The sequence below is a fragment of the Bombus bifarius genome, unplaced genomic scaffold (genome assembly GCF_011952205.1).
Source record: "Bombus bifarius isolate JDL3187 unplaced genomic scaffold, Bbif_JDL3187 scf7180000007990, whole genome shotgun sequence".
NCBI classification, from domain to species: Eukaryota; Metazoa; Arthropoda; class Insecta; order Hymenoptera; family Apidae; genus Bombus; species Bombus bifarius.
The window spans coordinates 1,974,234-1,993,505 of record NW_022884371.1 but is presented as its reverse complement, the minus strand read 5'-3'; the positions used below and the strand labels follow the sequence as shown (position 1 = coordinate 1,993,505).

The 19,272-nt window shown below is 35.6% G+C and overlaps 1 protein-coding gene across 13 annotated transcripts in view; it reads right to left on the bottom strand.

The window, feature by feature from the left end:
* LOC117205357 (TLD domain-containing protein 2) overlaps positions 1-19,272 on the bottom strand; it is a 303,743-nt gene that overhangs the window by 62,580 nt on the left and 221,891 nt on the right. For 12 of the 13 annotated variants that reach the window (XM_033443681.1, XM_033443683.1, XM_033443685.1 and 9 more), the window contains one exon: positions 1,298-1,362. In XM_033443681.1, the coding sequence (XP_033299572.1) occupies positions 1,298-1,362 (65 nt within the window). Of the gene's footprint in view, positions 1-1,297; positions 1,363-5,403; positions 5,423-19,272 lie in introns of those variants that run through there. The other variant, XM_033443684.1, reaches the window with a different exon arrangement.

Sequence of the window (19,272 nt, the reverse complement as noted above, 5' to 3'; positions counted from 1 at the left end):
TATGAATTTTGTTTAGGCTAACTACTGGTTATGTGGGACCAGATCCTTTTCAGATGTATTCACGATCTTGAAGTACAAATGTAATTTTAATTTCAACTCTGCTCGTCATTTATTAACTTTTTAAACTGACGATAACTGAGAAACCGATAAATCAATTTTTGACAGAAAAGCTCGTTCACTTTGTTCGAAATTTCTCCAAGAATCGAAGATGACATTTTTATTTGATTATTTACTTATAATATGCATTTAAACAGTATAAACTCAATTTATCCCCTGGAAAAGTTCAATTTTTCTTCTAAATACACTAGAACTTTCTAATCTTTTATTTATTTCTTTTTTTTTTTTTTTCAAAAATAGGTTCGATATCAGCGTAAATTATAAGAAAATTTCTTAACTTCTGCATTTTGATGATCGTGACAGATGCTATACTGCACGCTAACAATGGTTACATTGTCAAAAATGGTTACAGGTCACAAGACCTGTACGTTATACGATAAATAACAAGAAAAACAGAAATAAAAAAATTAGATTCGTACATCAAGACTCTCTATTTTCATCCCAAAAACGTCTAATCTCACACGATCGGTAGTTGCTTTAAAAAAGATTTGTAAAAGTCACTTGGTTTTATTGTCGTCGACACTAGAATCTCATCTTAAATTTATGATCAGAAATTCAAGTAGCAGGTTAACTCGTCTCCCTTCATTTTTAAGGCGAAATGTACGAAACGAGTTTATTTGTAATCGAACGTGTTTTTGATCTACTCTTGGAAATTTAGGCCAATTTATCTCTGATAACTTTTTCGCATGACAAAACATTCTAATGTTTCTTATCTTTTTGAGATGTCATGGAAAAGTATGTTTGACAACGTCTGCTCGAATGATTGAGAAATACAACCTTAATTTCTGCATAAAGATCTAACTTTTATCAAAATGATTACAGAAGGCACAATTTTTACATAGAGAAACTAAATGAAACAATAGTTAAAATTAGATGTTCCTGAATAAAAGATGCGATTTTCACGAACACAGTTTTACACAATTAATCTTCGAGCAAAGAGAATAGATATAAGATAATGCTTAAAATTTGGAGTATGTGATTTATGCGAATTCAGAGCAGTGTGTAAATAACGCGTATGGAATGGATCGAGCGATCAGAACTTCGCGCATGAATCAAATGCATCGTGACAGATTCGATCGATAACAGATATTTATGCATTCTCGAGCAGAGGTTACGTTGCTTTTCCTTGACTTTCTTCAATCGTTTCCATTCGTCTTGCATAGAGGAACGAATTACTCACAGTGTAGGGGATGATGTTGAAGTTTAACCTTGCCGACGAGCCATCCTCGCTTTCGCTGTCTGTATCTGAAAAAGACAGATTGAGAATCGTGAGTATCATTTCAAATTAAGCTCCGCTGTCACGTTAGTCAGGCTGCAATAAAAATCATTCGATCGTAAATTACAATTCAGAGGGAAAATTTTATTACGCTAGACTCGAAGCTAAAATACAAATTGCTTGGAATTAATTAATCATTTGAGAAGACATAGTGCTCGCTCAGGAAAAAGCCCATAATATTTAACAACTTTGTATCACGAGTCACTCAAAAGTCGAATCTCTGTTTTTTACTAATTTTCTAATTCCGCCTAATTCTCAGTTCACGATTAATTTCTGATCTTTTTGAAGGTATACGTCGATGTAAAGATGAGAAAATACAGAATATAAGAGAAGAGAACACAATCAATGTCCCACTAGAACAGAGAACAAATCAGAGAAATTAATCACAATTTTTTCCCCCATTTAATTGCAAGCAATTCTTACTATGTCATTGTAGAGACGTTTGTGATAATTCTAAAGTTTCTCAACAGATACTAACGAATTCCTAAAATACGCAAGATAATGAATGTTGAAAATAAAGAAGCGAATTGAAACAATTATTCATTTGCTCATGGAAGAATAATATACGGTGTAACAAATAAACGTATAAAAATTCGCGGTCTAGCGGCAAACCTAAGATGCACGAAATCGACCGTATTATGGCATTATGGCAATATGGCATGCCTGTGCGAGCATTCTATACAGGCGTTGAAATCACCGACAGCGTCAAACTTCCAGTCACGCATCCAACGTGTCGGAAACTCGAGGAAACGTTCTAGCTACGTAAACGCGGCTGAGGACGAGCGATTCAAGGAACAATACCGACTTAATTTTCTAATTCGCCGTATGGCAGAGCTTTGTGACGGCGAACAGGCGACACGGGCGCGCGATGATAAGCGAACGGCCATTATATTCGGGAAATAATCAGGCAAATACGTTTGATCGTTGTTAATTTAGATTGTTACAGCGCAGACACGTACCTAGGAATCAAGGGATGTCAGGTTTTATCCGAGAAAATCAATGAAGCGCGTTCCCATCGTAGCAATCGCGATAAAGTGGCAATTTATAGGAATGTCATAGCGCATTCATATCGATTTTAATCAGCTGCGTGTGGCAATTTTTGTTTGAAGAAGGAAATCGAAAAGATAACCGCGTATCGCGAGGAAAATGATCACTGCCCGTGTAAATGCCCGACTATGCACACAAAGACATTTTCCATCTCGCTGCTCTCACTTCTTCGCTTCGTTTCTGAATTAAACGGAGATCGATAGAAATATTCAGCAGTCACTTAACATTAGAACTACCACACCAGTTAAATTGACTAATTTTACAATTTTATTTTCAAATTCTTACTTCATGCTATACTTTTTTCCGCAATGATGTAATGATTTTCGTAACGATAACTAAAAGAATGATATAATGAATTTTATTTTGCTTTTTATGTATTCAAACTCGAAATAATTTTGTATCAAGGCTACTTGTACCAATACCAGTCAAAATGACTGGTACTTGTCGAAATGTAAAAGGGTCCTGCAATCTGTTTATCGAACCCCAATTAACCAGTTCCTTCGTTTTGTACAATTTGCCACGCGTTTTTAAAATTTTTACTGCGTATCATTTACTGCGTTATTTGGAAGATTCCGGATCGATCGCTAGATCGCTAAATGCTAACACTAGAAATACCACAACAGTCAAAATGACTGGTTTTACAATTTTATAAATGTGTCAATCCTCGTTTAGGGATCATGGCACCCCAGATGGATTAATAATACCAAAAATATACTACATAACATGGAATTGTTTCTGTAAGAAAGTATTCTATTATTACGTATTTTTTAAAGACCAGTCATTTTGACTGGTTTTTGATAAAAATAGCTTCGTATTAATTATTGGTAGTTCTAGTATTAAATTTCTGGTATTTCAATATTCGAATAACTTTACGTTCAAGTTTAAAAATTCAATGTATCGTTTGGAAACACGGCAAATAGATAACTTAGTGGTTGTCCGGCGATATTTACGAAATAATCAATCAACGATCGTAAGAAAATTTTAAATAGTTTGCGTCTTTGCTGCGAAACGTTCTGGGATAAAAAAGAAAACGATTACGTGTGTATGAATCTATTAAAATATTTAGTAGCCTTCGTTGCTTTATTTGTCTCTTCGCTAGTGGAAACGACAAGGAAACAAAAATTCTCACGTTACCGATACAGACACGAAGAATTGTTACATGATAGAAGAAGAATTGATCGAACATGATACTTTGGTATTATTGCAGGCATTATTATGAGGGTTAGCTTCTCTTCATGAGAAACGGTGCACCTTTTGGTAAAAGGTCACTAAAACGCAATCCCGCAGCCAGCCACTTGAGCGATTATACTTTATTAAAGAAATATTTGAAAAGACATTGGTCGTGACGGCGCGTGCTTCAATGACTCGTTATAATTTGTCCTTTTATTTAGAACCGTGGAAATCCATTCATTATTTTGCTTTGGAACCTGGTCGGTCGACTTTCTACAGCCACGGAGTACGTGCGTTAACTCGTCGTGTATTATTAACATGCTGATTTCATCTTTGTTCGAGTTATTAACACGCTGCTTACTAATTTTCTTTGACTCAGCAAGAATTTAACTCGACCGTTCGATTCCGAGGAATTTATTTTCTGCAAATTGGAAACTACAAAGGAGGAGCAACGTAATGAGTAACATTTCTTTAGTGAAACAATTTCGAAATTCGGTACGTTGCCGATCGATATCGTGTTAATAAAATTGCCTCTTTATTTAGTTTCACAGCTGAATATGTTTTTTTCACGTATATTATATACAGGGTGATTGGTAACTGGTGGTACAAGCGGAAAGGGGTGATTCTACGCGAAGAAAGAAGTCGAAAATATAGAATAAAAATCTTTTTTTAATTTTTCCATCGAGACAACGATCTACAGTGAGATCCGTTATAACGAGACGCGATAAAGTGTATGCGTACCGAACGAAAATTCCAAGTCGATTTTCTCGGAAACAAAGCCTCAAACGAAAAATTTGTCCCCCTCTCCGCTTGTACCACCAGTTACCAACCACTCTGTATATCTAAGAATAAGAGAGAATTTTATTATACTTGATACGATTTTCGAAATATTATTGTCGATGGGATAAAACGACAGTGATCTGGCGGCAATTTCTCGTGGATACGAAGAATATAAAACTTACGATCTCTTTATACGCGATTCTCGCTAGAAATGCAAATGACGGAAGTTACCTGGCGGGAATGCAGGTTTAAACGCAACTTGCAATTAAATTAATCACTAAGCGCGACGTCTCCGTTACACGCCGCTAATAAAAAAGATAAATGGCCGCTTACACGAGCGTAATAAAAATAACGGGAATTATCTTAGTATTTTTTGTTCGGAGTTCGAAAGATGAGCCACCTCCGTGTTCCTTTTCCCCTTGATGGTCTACGTTTCTTTCTATTCAAACGGCATTTAAACCTCTGCAGAGGCAAAGTTATTATAATAAAAGAGAGAAGAGAATTATTTTGTATCCTCTAGAAAAAAGGATTTCTGGTCGTTGTATCCTCCACTTAAACCGCAATTAGACTATTTCTCTTTTTTTTTTAATTTTATTTAATGAAATTGAATTTTGATTTATTGAAACTTAAAGAAAATAAGATATCTACGATATTGTAACAAATTACCGTGTCTGTACCATAACGAGTTAATTTGTTGTCGTTAAAACGAAATATAGCCAAAATTAAGTATACTCGTTTTTCGACATTTCCAAACAGATTAATGGTCGATATCGAAGTAAATGCACGATCTGCCAGGACGACACTTTCATAATCGATTACTTTATTCGAGCGTTAAACTGCCCGAGTTATGGCTGTGCTGCTTCTCCAACGACGTTTAAACGTTTCAAAGACGTTAGTTCACGTAATCGATTTCTATCGTTGTCTACAGCGTCATTCGAATCTATTTTACCGTAAAAGATACGATCGTTTAGCCATGAAAATCGACCGAAATAGACTTGATACAAGGGCAATACCTGTGCTTTCAAAGGAACTGTGTTCAAAACTCTTGTAGGTGGATGTCGGGGAATCGCCATTCGCGGAGAAGTACACGACATAGTCGCGAAATTCCTTCTCGTATATGTAAATCTTGCTTGAATCGTAGTCCAAGAACTCGAACGACGAGTTCGACGTGCTCGAACAGTCACTTTCCATTATTCCCTCCGATCATAAATCAGCTGACATCCAATTGAAAACTACCATAGTCTGTTCGCTATACTACTATTCCATATTGTGGACACATTCTGTTCATAATTATATATTCGGACGAATTGGAGAATAGGGCAGAGATGGAATAAACGGGACAGTTCTGTTTCGAACTAGATATAACAAAAACCGAAAGATTCTGCTTCTAACATCGATGATATCGATGATAATCAGAAGGTTGGCTGTAAGGTGTAACTGCACGTGATACGAACAAATTTCCCTGTCGTATCTTCTGCTTTTTAAAACAAGTGAATTTTGTCCCTTTTTACATCAAAATAATTACGACAAAATTTACATGAAACTTGCGTACGTAATTAAGAAGCAAAAATAATTATCACATTAAAGAAGAAAAAATAATCGATCGACGGTAAAATATAATTCTTAAACCAGACAAAATTAATGAAAAAATTGATATTAATTCATAGTAAAACTGAAAAATCTACAGAGAAGCTTATAATAGTAAACAATCATGATTAAATAATAAATTAATAAACTTTTGTTGTGTTCCTTTGTCAGAAATATGGCATCTCGTATTACGTACCATTCTTGAATAAACTTGAAAAGCTTGTTCTGACGTAGCGTTAAAGAAGCCAGTCGCTAATAATACTCCGCAAAAAGTTTGGACAAGCTACCAAAAATTTTATTTTTAATATAGAAAAAACGTTACAAAATAAAGAAACCATCGATGCGAGCAGATCTTTTGTCTTTACGTTTATAATGATGTAATACTTGTAATGTCCCTATCAAACCACCCCTCTCCTATAGTCAATCAACTTATGAATTACATAATAATACTTAACAGTAATAATTACTTTACTAGTAATCATATTCCGATTCTTAACTCATTTGCATCCAAGCACTGCGACTGTCTTCTATCACCAAGCGCGGATTATTACGCGCGCTGCGACTGCTTTTTATTTCAGTCGCTAAGTATTCTTCAGATGTGAGAGATCACGTTTGACCCGTTTGTCAGCATCTCGCTTATATCAGTTTATTATTTTCTAAACAAGTCTTACTTTTGTTGTGGAAATCCTTTTAACTGCCGCTATGAGTAAGTACTGTCGATCTTAATTAAATTTAACAAATTCAAATTTAAAAAATATTCTAATTTTATAATGTAAACTAAAATTTAGTTGCCCCAATGGATTTTGACGATTTTGATGATTCGGATCAAAGTATACAAATAGGACATACTCGAAAACGTATCTGTAGGATCTCATCAAGTGAAGACAGCTAAGTTGGTCACTGCAGCAGTTTTAAATTCTAAATAATTTTTACTTTTTTCCTCTGTTATAAAGAATGTAAGATGCGATGTTTGCGAAGCAACATTGCCTACTAATCGTTTTGAACAGTAAATTTTCGATAAACTCCGTGAAGAATTAGGATGTCGTTTACTGCACCCACGACCGACCGCGCGCGGTGATAGGGACCAGTCGTCACTTGAACGCCGCTGATGCCTTCAACAGTCGTCTTAAGTAGGGCCATGATGCAAATGAGTTAATACTCGAATATTGTCAAATAGTATCGTTGGGTTATAGATAGTCGCCAATTTATTATACCACTTCATGTTAGATTACTAAAATTTAATTTTATCTCGTATTCGAAATTCTTTGCGATAGCAATTGCTAACAAATATTAGATCAAATAAAAAATTCCCAAATTAAGTAATCTAGTCCAAAATTGTTATGATGTCCAATGACCCAGTGAATTAAATTTCTACGTTTCGATGTTGGCGAGGGTTAAGGAGTTAAACTGCACGTCACCAATAAAATACACAAAAAGCAATCATTTTGATACGATTTCGAAGGTTTGGAGGAATTGCAACGTTTAATACTGAGAAATACAGGTCTCTCGACTTCGAACTTTTAACGACGTCGACGTTAATTTTAACGGATCCTGGTCGTAAATCGTGTACAGTAAGAACATTAAAAATTTAGGTTTACAACGTGTGCTGTATTAGCATACAGCGTGCATGAAAGAGCGAAAGACAAATGAGAGGAACACGTACAGCACCTGCGAAGGCAATTACACTGTGACTTGATCGATGGCACTTCGTTAACCTATATAAGAAATGGCGCCAGGACTTTAGAAGAACAGTCGACCAACGATTTTACGTTGTGCATTTAAAAGAAACTTTGTACGATTCTTGCAACCAGTCGAATTGGCAGATATAAATACAACATTCGTTGTGGAATATTATAATTGTGATGAATGTGGCGAATTCTGAAAATTTTACGACTTTGTTTAGACATGTTATAAAATTAATTTGCCCCTTAGAGTCATTTTACTTACACGATTGAGGTAATATTGTTAGCAAAATCTTATATGTTGCTACAGGTCACCAACCAGTGCTAATAAACTCTCTTGCATAACACAGTAATAAGTTTGACGATAAAACGAGTAATTTTACGTCAATTTTATAAATTACTAGCGATTTAATTATCCTAGTCGATGTAAAATAGTAAGATTGTCCAACAGCAAATCTGCTACAGTTTATAATTTATTTACTCACTTATTTATTTATTTTCTAGAGTCTCGTGTATCATGAAATTTTCTTGCCAGTATGAGACACGTAATTTTCTCACAGCGAGAACATTCTATAAATTTTCAAATTTTTCTATTACAATACTTAATAAATAAACTTTCCTGTTAAATAACTTCCTAATTTTATTATAATTTTTTCGCACGAAACAAGGAAACTACGAAAGCAATATTTACAAAATTCTTAAATCTTAGAACTCATCATCTTTACACGACCCTCCGATAATAAAATTTGTTAGTCGTTTCGTAGCGATAATTTAAAAGATCTCTCGAGTAAAGGGCAATTAGAAAATTCCAGAGCATCGGAAGTGTACTTTCGCGAGTTATGTCTCGCAACGAATGTGTACATCCAAGGCTAAGAAAGTCAGATTCGAGCGAGTTGAACGAACAATTACTTTCAAGCGGGAAAGTGTACAGTTGTCTCTGCAATAAAGGGACTTGTTCGAAATGCTGACGGAGAACAAAGAAAACCGGATTCGGAAACATTCTTTCGTCAAATGGCCTTGCTCTTTCCTTGCACAAGTTGGTAATAGTCTATTGCTGAAGTCGAAGTTATTCGGCTATTCAAGCAGTGCGTGCCGTAATTAATCTTCGAATCGTTAGGCAAATTCAAGTCTGTAAGTGTAACACTAAGAAAATGGGGGAAAAATCCTTTCAAGTATCGCTCTTAGGTTACAAAGTGAAAACTCGATCTTGTCAGAAACTTTCGCAAAGCAACGTATATTGGTAGTTACGATAGTTTAGATAATTCAGGTTCTGCTAACAAGGGAGGATCCGAAAAATGATGAAATTCAACAAATTATGAAACTTTGAGCACAGTCGCTTCCATTAACATTCGAACAGTCTTCAGAGCAGAATTACTTCTTCGAAATTGCACCAAACGGCCTCGCTTTTTTGAGACGTCGCAAGGATTAGTTTACTAGATGGCGCGTAAAATAGATCTCGAGGAAATTGCGATTGGTCAGAATTGCGAAAAAGATAGCAAGAGTCACTTTTTACTACTTTTTTATCCGAGCCTGTAACGAGAATTTAAATGCTACGTTCTGTAGATCTACGTCAGTTGCATGTACGTTGAAAATTTCATCGAAATCGATTAACGTTGCTGCGAGCTACACACGGTTAAAACCGATGAAAAATCGCAGTTTTTCGCGACTTTTCACCTGTAATAAATTGTAACAAACCTTGCTCTGCATCGATCGATTTCGATGAAACTTTCAGCGTGTACGTGGACCAACACGAATCCACAAGACGTGGTGTTTAAATTCTCATTACGGGCTCAGGTAAAACAGTCAGGTAAAAAGTGATTGTTCCTATCTTCTTCGCAATTCTGACCGTAATGCGGTTTTTTCGAAACTTCCTCTTACAGTTCATCCAGAAATGAATTCTTTTAACTTTTCAAAACAAAAGCTTCACGTTTAACACTTTGACTGCCACGTTGGTCATATACAGGGTGGTTGGTAACTGGTGGTACAAGCGGAAAGGGGATGGTCCTACGCGAAAAAAGAAGTCGAAAATATAGAATACAAATTTTTCGTCTGAGGCTTTGTTTTCGAGAAAATCGACTTTGAATTTTCGCTCGGTACGCGTGCAATTTATCACGTCTCGTTATAACGAATCTCACTGTAGATCGTTGTCTCGATGGAAAAATTAAAAAAAATATTTTTATTCTATATTTTCGACTTCTTTTTTCGCGTAGAATCACTCCCTTTCCGCTTGTACCACCAGTTACCAACCACCCTGTATATATGACCGGCCACGGTTTCTCCTGTGACGCCACGATGGTCATTGGTGACCGGAGCGCTTGAACTTCTTACAATTGTAAAAATTGAATGAAAATTGACAGTTAGGGCATTTTGAATATAACCGATAAATAGAAGATACTTTGAAATAAAAAGTGCCTCATTGAACGATTAAACTTTTTTATTAGAACATCAATAAAAAAAAATGAGAACGAATCTTGCATCTAACTGTGCACTGCGTTTGCATCCTTATCTTTGAGGGCTAATCTACGAATATTATTATAAACACACCTTAGAAAATAATCGTAAATGCTGCTTTATAATCATATAATTGAAGTTAGAAGTGTGCACATACCTTACAGTTATATATAGAATGAGCAAATACTGTTTACTGATATCTTCTACACGTTTCAACAATATATTCTGCACATTTTGCTTAGGACGAAATAACGAATGCGAATGATTTGTTGAAATAAACGAAGCCTTGTTATAATATGTCGCTATCAACTGTTACCAAGGCGCTACGGTGGTCACCCGTGACCATCAGTAAGATAAACGGTAGCAAACTACCGAAGCGTCCTGTTTTGCGACCAAGTTTTCAGGACAGAAAAAAATAAAAAAAAAAATACATAAAAAAGCTCCGCTCCCCAGAGGCTTAAACCCAAAAACTGTATCATATAACGAAAAATGTAAAGCGCCGACACATAATACAGCATGGCTACGTCGTACCGCCGCGTATCGGTACCTTTGCCTAACATACCATTACAAAAATTCATGTTTATTGTGAATAATGTACCTAAAACTGTATTTTCTGGACTCAATAAACTTTAAATCTCAATAAGATAAGCGGTCCATTGGGGAAGAATGTTGTCTTACATCATCGATTTATTATTACTTTGCCATTATATGCTTTGAATAGTAAAAATACTCTCGTGGCGTCCTCAGCGGAACATGTGATTTCGGTGTGGCAGTCAAAGTGTTAAAAAGTTATTCCCCTTTCAAGAATATTAATGAGAATATTAATGAAAATTATCGTACGTATTACGCAACTTCTTTTACTAATCTTTTGAATAAATTGACTGCAAATGTTTGAAACCGACCCTTGAAAATTCGGCTGTTTTCCAATTTCACGTTATAACTCGCGAACTGTAAGAGACGGAAAGATCTATTTTCAGACAAATGTTACGCCTTTTAAGCATAGCTATCGTTGGCTAAGAATTTCCACAGTAAGCAAAGAATTGCGTAATACATACCTATACATCCTCTACGTATGCCAAAGTTTCATGATTGTTTGAATTTTCGAGTTGGGAATCTTCCCTTGTATACACATAATTTTGTTTAGTCTACGTGTTTCGTTAACGGTAGATATCCAGTTTAACAAACGCTAAACAAGGTATGTACCGGTATCCCTAGAAAATCATATTTCCGTATTTACTAAATGAAATCTTATCGACGCCTGATATATACTCCATCGATTATCTTCATACTAAGAAGTGAATAGACCGATAAGATATAGATATTGATATCCGTTGGTGCTTGAATATTCTAGCAAATTTGAGAATTCGAATGATCGAAGATGAAAGAAAACGAATGTTCCGACGGGAATGCGAAACGGAATACCAGCGACAGTGACTTTCTAGCACGAACAGTGCTCGTGTTTCGTGTAGGTCAGCCTTGGGGGCTCCGGTCGACATTGACTCGTTCTTAGGATGCTTCTCGAGTCATGGCGGGACGAATAAATAACTAGGAAACTGGGGAACAAGCTCTACGAATGCAATCACCAGGTCCAGAATTCGAACGAATCGATTGCAGCGAGCTGCAGTTACGTACCTTGTATCGCTCTGGTTACCACAGATAATACTTAACATTTTCTAGCTTCTCTTACTACATCATCGATAACAATTAATGTTCTTCGAGATTATAACTGAAAAATCGATAAATTTATATTTAAATTTATATTTCGAAAAAATATGAAGGCGTGGTTTTAGAATTCACATGGAAATATTTATGGATCGTTGCTTGTGAGGAAGAAATATTAAAAAATAACAATTTCAAGTATTTATTGCATTTACTGGTCTGTAGCGTTCTTAATTGAAAAGCCGAAGCGATGAAAGTTTCAAAATCTGGAAAACGTCCAAGAATCGGAAGAAGAAACATTGAAAATTGATAAAATCGAGATACATAATGGAAGAGTGACAAGATAAAAGTTGACCAGTTGAAAGGAAAAAAAAAGAAAAGAAAAGAAAATATCGAGGGTAAGAATAATCGAAGAATTTCAATAGTTTCATTTTTATTTACAAAATCTTGCTCCGTGCAATGATAATTGCACAACTGTATTATCTATTTTTGTATGTATCAATGAATATTCATCGCAACTCATAAGCCTGCTGTCTTTAATCTCTTCTTAATGAGTTCAGAAATAAGTATCTATCAACATAGCTGACTCGACTCTCTCGTGTTTCTCTTCTTTGGTTACAAAACTGCGCCGCAGAAAAAATGCACGAGAAATCAAGAAGTGACGAGAAGAAGAAGAAGGAAATGGAACATTAACCGCGGAACAATTTATCAGCATATTGATATTTCTTGCGTCACATTTGCTAATAGAAAACTGCCATTTTTCTCGGATGCTAACATGAAGATAATTTGAAGCAATACCAATCCCTAAGAGGAATACAACAATATTCCACGAGATAACGTATAATATACCATTTGTGTTCTTTTATTAAGGTTAAGAAAATCGTTCGGGTTAGAACCGATTCGTCTTACATATTGACAAGTATTATGATTTCGATGTCTGCATAACTGTTCGCAACTTAAATATCCCTCTAGAGAAATTTTATAAATCACAGGTTTCAAATTACAATTGCTGCAAAATTCCTCTTGAGAGGAAGATGACAAGTTCGATAATAAAATAATTAAAGTTCCACGATTGCAACATTCTGAAAGTCGTGCTACAATTTGTACATAAAATATCAATCGATAAATTACCGTGTAGGAAGGTCTAGATTGATCTTTGACGATTGCTTTTGAAGCATAGAAAACATATACTTTAGAAGATTCTTTTAAATCAAGATAAAGCATTCAGAGAAGAGTCGAATGAAGTAGAGCAGAACGTCGAGTTCAATTCTATACGAGATTGAAAGTAGTTTAGGATGAAACTTCGCTGTTAAAAGTTCGAATCAAGAGACCTTCGCATCATTTACAATTTCTCCTGGAATTATACGATATTCGTCTAAACATCGAACTTAAACAATACTTAAAGAATTTAATATTACATTTAATATTAATTAGCATTAAATGAAAAGGATTTTAACACTAGAATTACAGATGATTAAAGCAGAACGTTTCCAGAAAAGAAATAATAAAGAAACGATACGGTAAGGTGTGCTACGACGAACAAGTGTTATGACTAATATCAAAAACGTTGCTATAACGTGCAAAGATACTGTAAACGAACGCGAAATATCAGCCACTCCGCCTTCGTTACGATGGTAAAAAGTAAACGTTGACTGATAATGCGAATCTGCACGAACCTTTCCTTTTCTCGATTAGAAATATCTATCGCGTAGAAGATAATTAAGCAACGTAAGAAATCGCGAATAGAAAAATAAATTAGCGTGGTCCAGGATGGACGCGTACCGGATGTTACAGCTAAGAGGCGAGATTCGTTTATGAAAAGATAACGCAGCCTGAAGAAGACTGGCAAACACAACTACCTCGTTATTTTATAATTCCCACTAAATATTAGGTTAAGTAAAAAGTTCTGAGCGTTTTTCGCTAGATGTCTTTAGTGAGCCATATCTCACGATGTGCACATCGCATCGAGTCATAGTATACACCGATTTCAAGGTGATATTACGCATCAAAAAGGTTCTTTGTCAGTTTTGTGTTCGGTGAAGCCAGTTGTGTGTTACAGCGTTCGAAAATGGAGATAAAAAAAGAGAAAATTCGATACATTCTTCAGTACCACTACGACCAAGGTGAAAAGGCGGAGCAGGCGGCCAAAAAAATTTGTGCTGTTTATGGACCCAGTACAGTATCGAATGCAACAGCAAAGCGGTGGTTCCAACGATTCCGTTCTGGTAATATGGACGTCGAAGATGAGGCACGCTCTGGTAGGCCAATCGTCGAAAATGTGGATAAAATCATGGAAATCGTCGAGTCGGACCGGCATGTGAGCACTTATTCCATTGCCCAGGAACTGAAGATTAGCCAGAAAACCGTTTGGAACCATTTGCATAAGGCTGGTCTCAAGAAGAAGCTCGACGTATGGGTGCCACATGAATTGACGCAAAAGAACCTTTTGGACCGAATTGATGCCTGCGATTCTTTGTTGAGACGTAACGAAATCGACCCATTTTTGAAGCGGATGGTGACTGGCGATGAAAAATGGGTCACATACGAGAACAACAGCCGAAAAAGATCGTGGTCCAATCGCGGTGGGCCGGCCCAAACGATCGCCAAGCGTGGATTAACGGCCAAGAAGGTTTTATTGTGTGTTTGGTGGGATTGGAAGGGAATCATCCATTATGAGCTGCTCCCATCGGGGCAAACACTTAATTCGGACCTCTATTGTCAACAACTGACCAGACTGAAGCAGGCGATCGACCAGAAGCGGCCAGAATTGGCCAATAGGAAAGGTGTTGTGTTCCATCAAGACAACGCCAGGCCGCACACATCTTTAACGACGCGTCAGAAGCTCCGAGAGCTTGGCTGGGAGGTTCTATCGCATCCGCCGTACAGTCCAGACCTGGCACCAAGCGATTATCACCTTTTTAAGTTTTTGCAAAATTTTCTTGATGGTACAAAACTGGCCTCAAGAGAGGCTTGTGAAAATGAGCTGGTCAAGTTTTTTACCAATAGGGACGAGGACTTCTTCAACCGCGGAATTATGAAATTGCCTTCAAAATGGACAAAAGTAATCGAACAAAACGGCGCATATTTAATCTAAATCGAATAATCTTGACTATGTTAATTTCATCGTCGAAATAAAGCGAAAAAGCGCTCAGAACTTTTTACTTCACCTAATAGATTCGTTTCGTATTATTTTTGCAGCTTACTTTTTACTAAGCTGTTTTAATTCGTATTACACTTTCATTTTCATTTCAACCACGTTCGTTCTAGCACACCTCACCGTATACGGAAAAACACATAACGCGACAGAAGAAACGAGCTATCTATCCATATACTTTGCAAAAACATACAGAAAATTGTCGAAACGCGCCACTGTAAATCTACAAACGAAAATTTCCATCGAAAATCAGATTAGTCGATGATTTTTCGCGCTTCAACCAGTTAGCTGTTTTTGACGAGTACAGTAATCATGAAGAAATGACACTATTTCGTATTACGGCGAGTATACTCGTCATGCGTGAAAAGTAGTTACAATTTGCTGTTTAAGTCGCAATTTAGTAATTGCAGTAAATTGCAGTAATCAAATTAAAGAATAAAACAGTCATTTCATTACGACTTAATTCTATCTTATAACAGCCACGTGTACTCTCTGTCCGACGAGTATACTCGTCATCGTATACATTTTGCCACACATTTTAGGTACACGCTTTTCAAAGAGACCGCGACAGCTCGCCGGTTAACTGTTCTACTATCAAGTACAATGTAACGTAAATCATAGAACTGTCATCCGTACCACTCTAAAGCTATGAATGAAAATTTCTATGAAAACTTTCTCACGACTATGATAGCTCTAGCACGAAGAACGATATAATATAACGTTAAATAAATTACAAGAAAATTTTCAAAGGTACTGTCGCGAATCCGTAAACGAAGATATCCGCGAAAGATGACAAAATCAGTGATCTTTGGCTATGCCGATATTTCTAGCCCGAAGAACGATATAACATAACGTAATATAAATCGTAAGAAAATTTTCAAATGCACTAAGGCGAATCTACGAGCAAAAATTTCCCTGAAAAATAACAAGATCGGCGATCTTCTAGAAATTAAAAACAACGTGCGGCGTAACGTAGCATTAAATGAATCACTGCAAATAGTTCAAATATACCGTTGGAAACCTGTCAATCAAAATAACTTCGGCTACTCTGATAGCTTTTATCAAACACAGTATACAACCACGTAAAGAACACCAGAATCGATTAGTTAGGTTACGAGGCGAGACGAAATCGGCTAGACAAACAGTCCAGTCGTCTGTCCGCGTTTCGCGTTTTTCAAGGTAACAGGTAACTCCCGATGGCCATCGTCATCGTATTACGACAATGTTTCTTGCAACCGGCGTTACAAACACCGACGTTACTGTCACTACATTTCCCAACGTTAATCGGATTCCTTGATCTCCACACTTTACGACGCCAGTATCGGAGATCGTTTGTCGTGGTTTATCAAAAACTTCCGCCGCGAAGACACGTTGGCTGAGAGACGAGACGCGAGTGCCGCGACTACTCACGCGAGTCCCACAGTCGACTGACTATCATACAGCCATGTTGCAATCACGTCACCTTTGGCGCGATTATTTAATTGTAATATGTGTCTTTTATCAGCGCTCGTATCTTTATCTGTTTGGCACATTCATATCGATCCTTGCTGCACCCTTCAGAACTGAATGGTATATGTAGTAAAGGCGGGACGAAAGATAAAAGGGACATTTTTGTTTTCCAGCAGGATGCGAAAAAAGCTAAAAGACCATTCTGCTTTTAATTGATAACATTGAAAAGGTTAGTCTATTAGGCTATGACTGAACGTGGTATGTATTAGTATTGAGATATGTATAATTTTGTGCGCTAGACTAGATTAACCGCGTAGTAGTGATACATGTAATGGAATATGAGTGTGTGGAAGTATGTGTGTGCGCAGCGTCTCGAAAACAAGGGAATGTAAACTGTTCAGTTAACAGTCTGGTATGGAAGAAGGTGAGACAAAGAACGTGCTGAGACGCGCGTAAATCTGTATCGACGAATATCCTTGAAATCGTTTATCAAATAAATCTGTAACTATTTTAATATAAATTCTAAATGCGAACTTAGTGTTCCTTTACCATTATTTCGGCGATTAAGATCCAAAATTACCAACAATTAGTAAACCTCTCTCTGTATTTATTACCCGTGTTATTTTTTGCCTTTTTGAAAAGCTGTATTTTGCGTTTTTCATAAGTTCACTGTATTGAATGGAACATATTGATATTTATGAACGGAACGATGTAATAAAACAGCACGATATGAGTAGTATCTTTTTGGATACCAAACTCATAATATTATAACGAAATTTTCGTGAAATACGTAAAATAGATTAAACCGTATCCTATTAATCATTCAAAAGATGATTGATGAAATTTAAATAAAATTAATCGTTTTGAGATTAACCTTTCAAAAATAATAAAAATTAAGAATAATGCTCTATTTATAGCTCCAATTGAAGAAATTGAATTTCAACAATAATAAGAATCTGGATAGTCTGAATATCGTCGAGGTATAGCTATTAATCCTAAAAAATGTTATATTTACTCCAATAAATATTATAATAAATTGAAATTTTAATCATTTTTGATTTAGTATTATACCAGTAATTAATGGACATCAATTAATCTTGTAATAATTGCAAATACTGCTCCTATGGATAAAACATAGTGACTACTGTCCTACTACATAGTATGTATCATGTAAGATAATATCAATTGATGAGTTAGATATTACTCCTGTTAATCCACCAATTGTGAATATTAAAATAAAACCAATTGATCAAATAAATGTAATATTAAAATTTATTTTAGATCCATGATATGTTGCTAATAAAATAAGCTCGTGTATCAACATCTAATCCTACAGTAAATATATGATGAGGTCAAACAATAAACCCTAAAAATCCAATTCCTAATACAGCATAAATTTTTCTTAAATTATCAAAAGTTTCTTCTTTTCCTCTTTCATTTATGATAATTTGAGAAATTAATCCGAATCCTGGAAGAATTAAAATATATACTTCTGGATGACCAAAAAATCAAAATAAATGTTGATAAAGAATAGGATCACCTCCTCCTAAAGGATCAAAAAAAGATGTATTAAAATTTCGATCAAAAAGAAGTATAGTAATAGCTCCGGCTAATACTGGTAATGATAAAATCAATAAAATTACTGTAATACATGTATTAGGAAAATAAATTACGGAAATTACGTAATCGTTAAACGATCCTTTGTCATATTTATGATTTTATCACTCACCATCGCTTGTTAGAACAAAATACACAGTATATCGACGAGACGAATGTGCTTGTTGATTTCGGAAAAAGGAATTAAATGTTGGCTGGACATTTTTGGTATAACAGAGCATTTTTTACATCGCAATAGACACGTATAAAATTTTGTAATCATGTTTAAGGCAATTTTAGAAATTCCTGGAAATTCTGTGTTAACGCCAGGCGAACGATCAAACCCATTTAAACGATTTTTAGGAAGCTGGTGTTTCACGTCCATGTCGTTTTCAATAACTCAGTGAATACTCCTATAATCCTTTAACGAGAGACGACTGGCATTTTTCATTTCACTGGTGTGTGGCGGTTGCAAAAATTTCTACGAACCTATTTCGAGTGGCAACAAATAGTTCAACAAGATCCAGTGTATACACAGTGACACATATTGCTTACATTCCATGATGTTGGTTTATTTTAGCAAACGTTACTTCAGCTCTGGTCGCGCCTTCGTATAAATTTCCTCTCCTCTGTTACGATGTGTTATCTGCTGTTAATATGTATAACGTACACACAAACTAATATTATATACAATATATAATGTAAACTAATTTACGTTGTATATTGTTATAAAAAGAAAAGAACACTTTGAAGCATCTGAAAACACATTGTACTTTTAAAGGAAATTTTTTTATCGAAGTATGTGCATTGATTTCGAAGTGGAAGGTACCAGAAATTATGCAATTCTTTTTAAGATAACAATTTCATAAAAATTGCAACGTACTGTAGAAAAAAGAAAGTTAATCGGTAACTGAAATAATTTTTTACAAATTATCAGAACGTTACGGATTATATGTAGAGATTAAGAGAGAATTATGCCAATCTCTCTAACGTTGGCTATCAAATATCAGTTTTCGAGTAAGGAAATTGATCGCAATATCTACAGTTGACATTCCGTTTAACTTGCACTTGAATCATTTTTGCAAAACGATAGATAAACTGAGTGCGTACAGGTGTTCTAAATGTGATAAAAATCCGCGTAATTTTTAATAATCTTAGAATTTATCCACGTAGATAAGGAAATTAGTATATTTAACGAATAATGGATCACATAGATGCCTAATTAATTACCTTTCGTTCAAAATTGCTTCGTATACGAACCAATTGAATTCTGTTTATCGAACTGTTTCATTACGAACGATTAC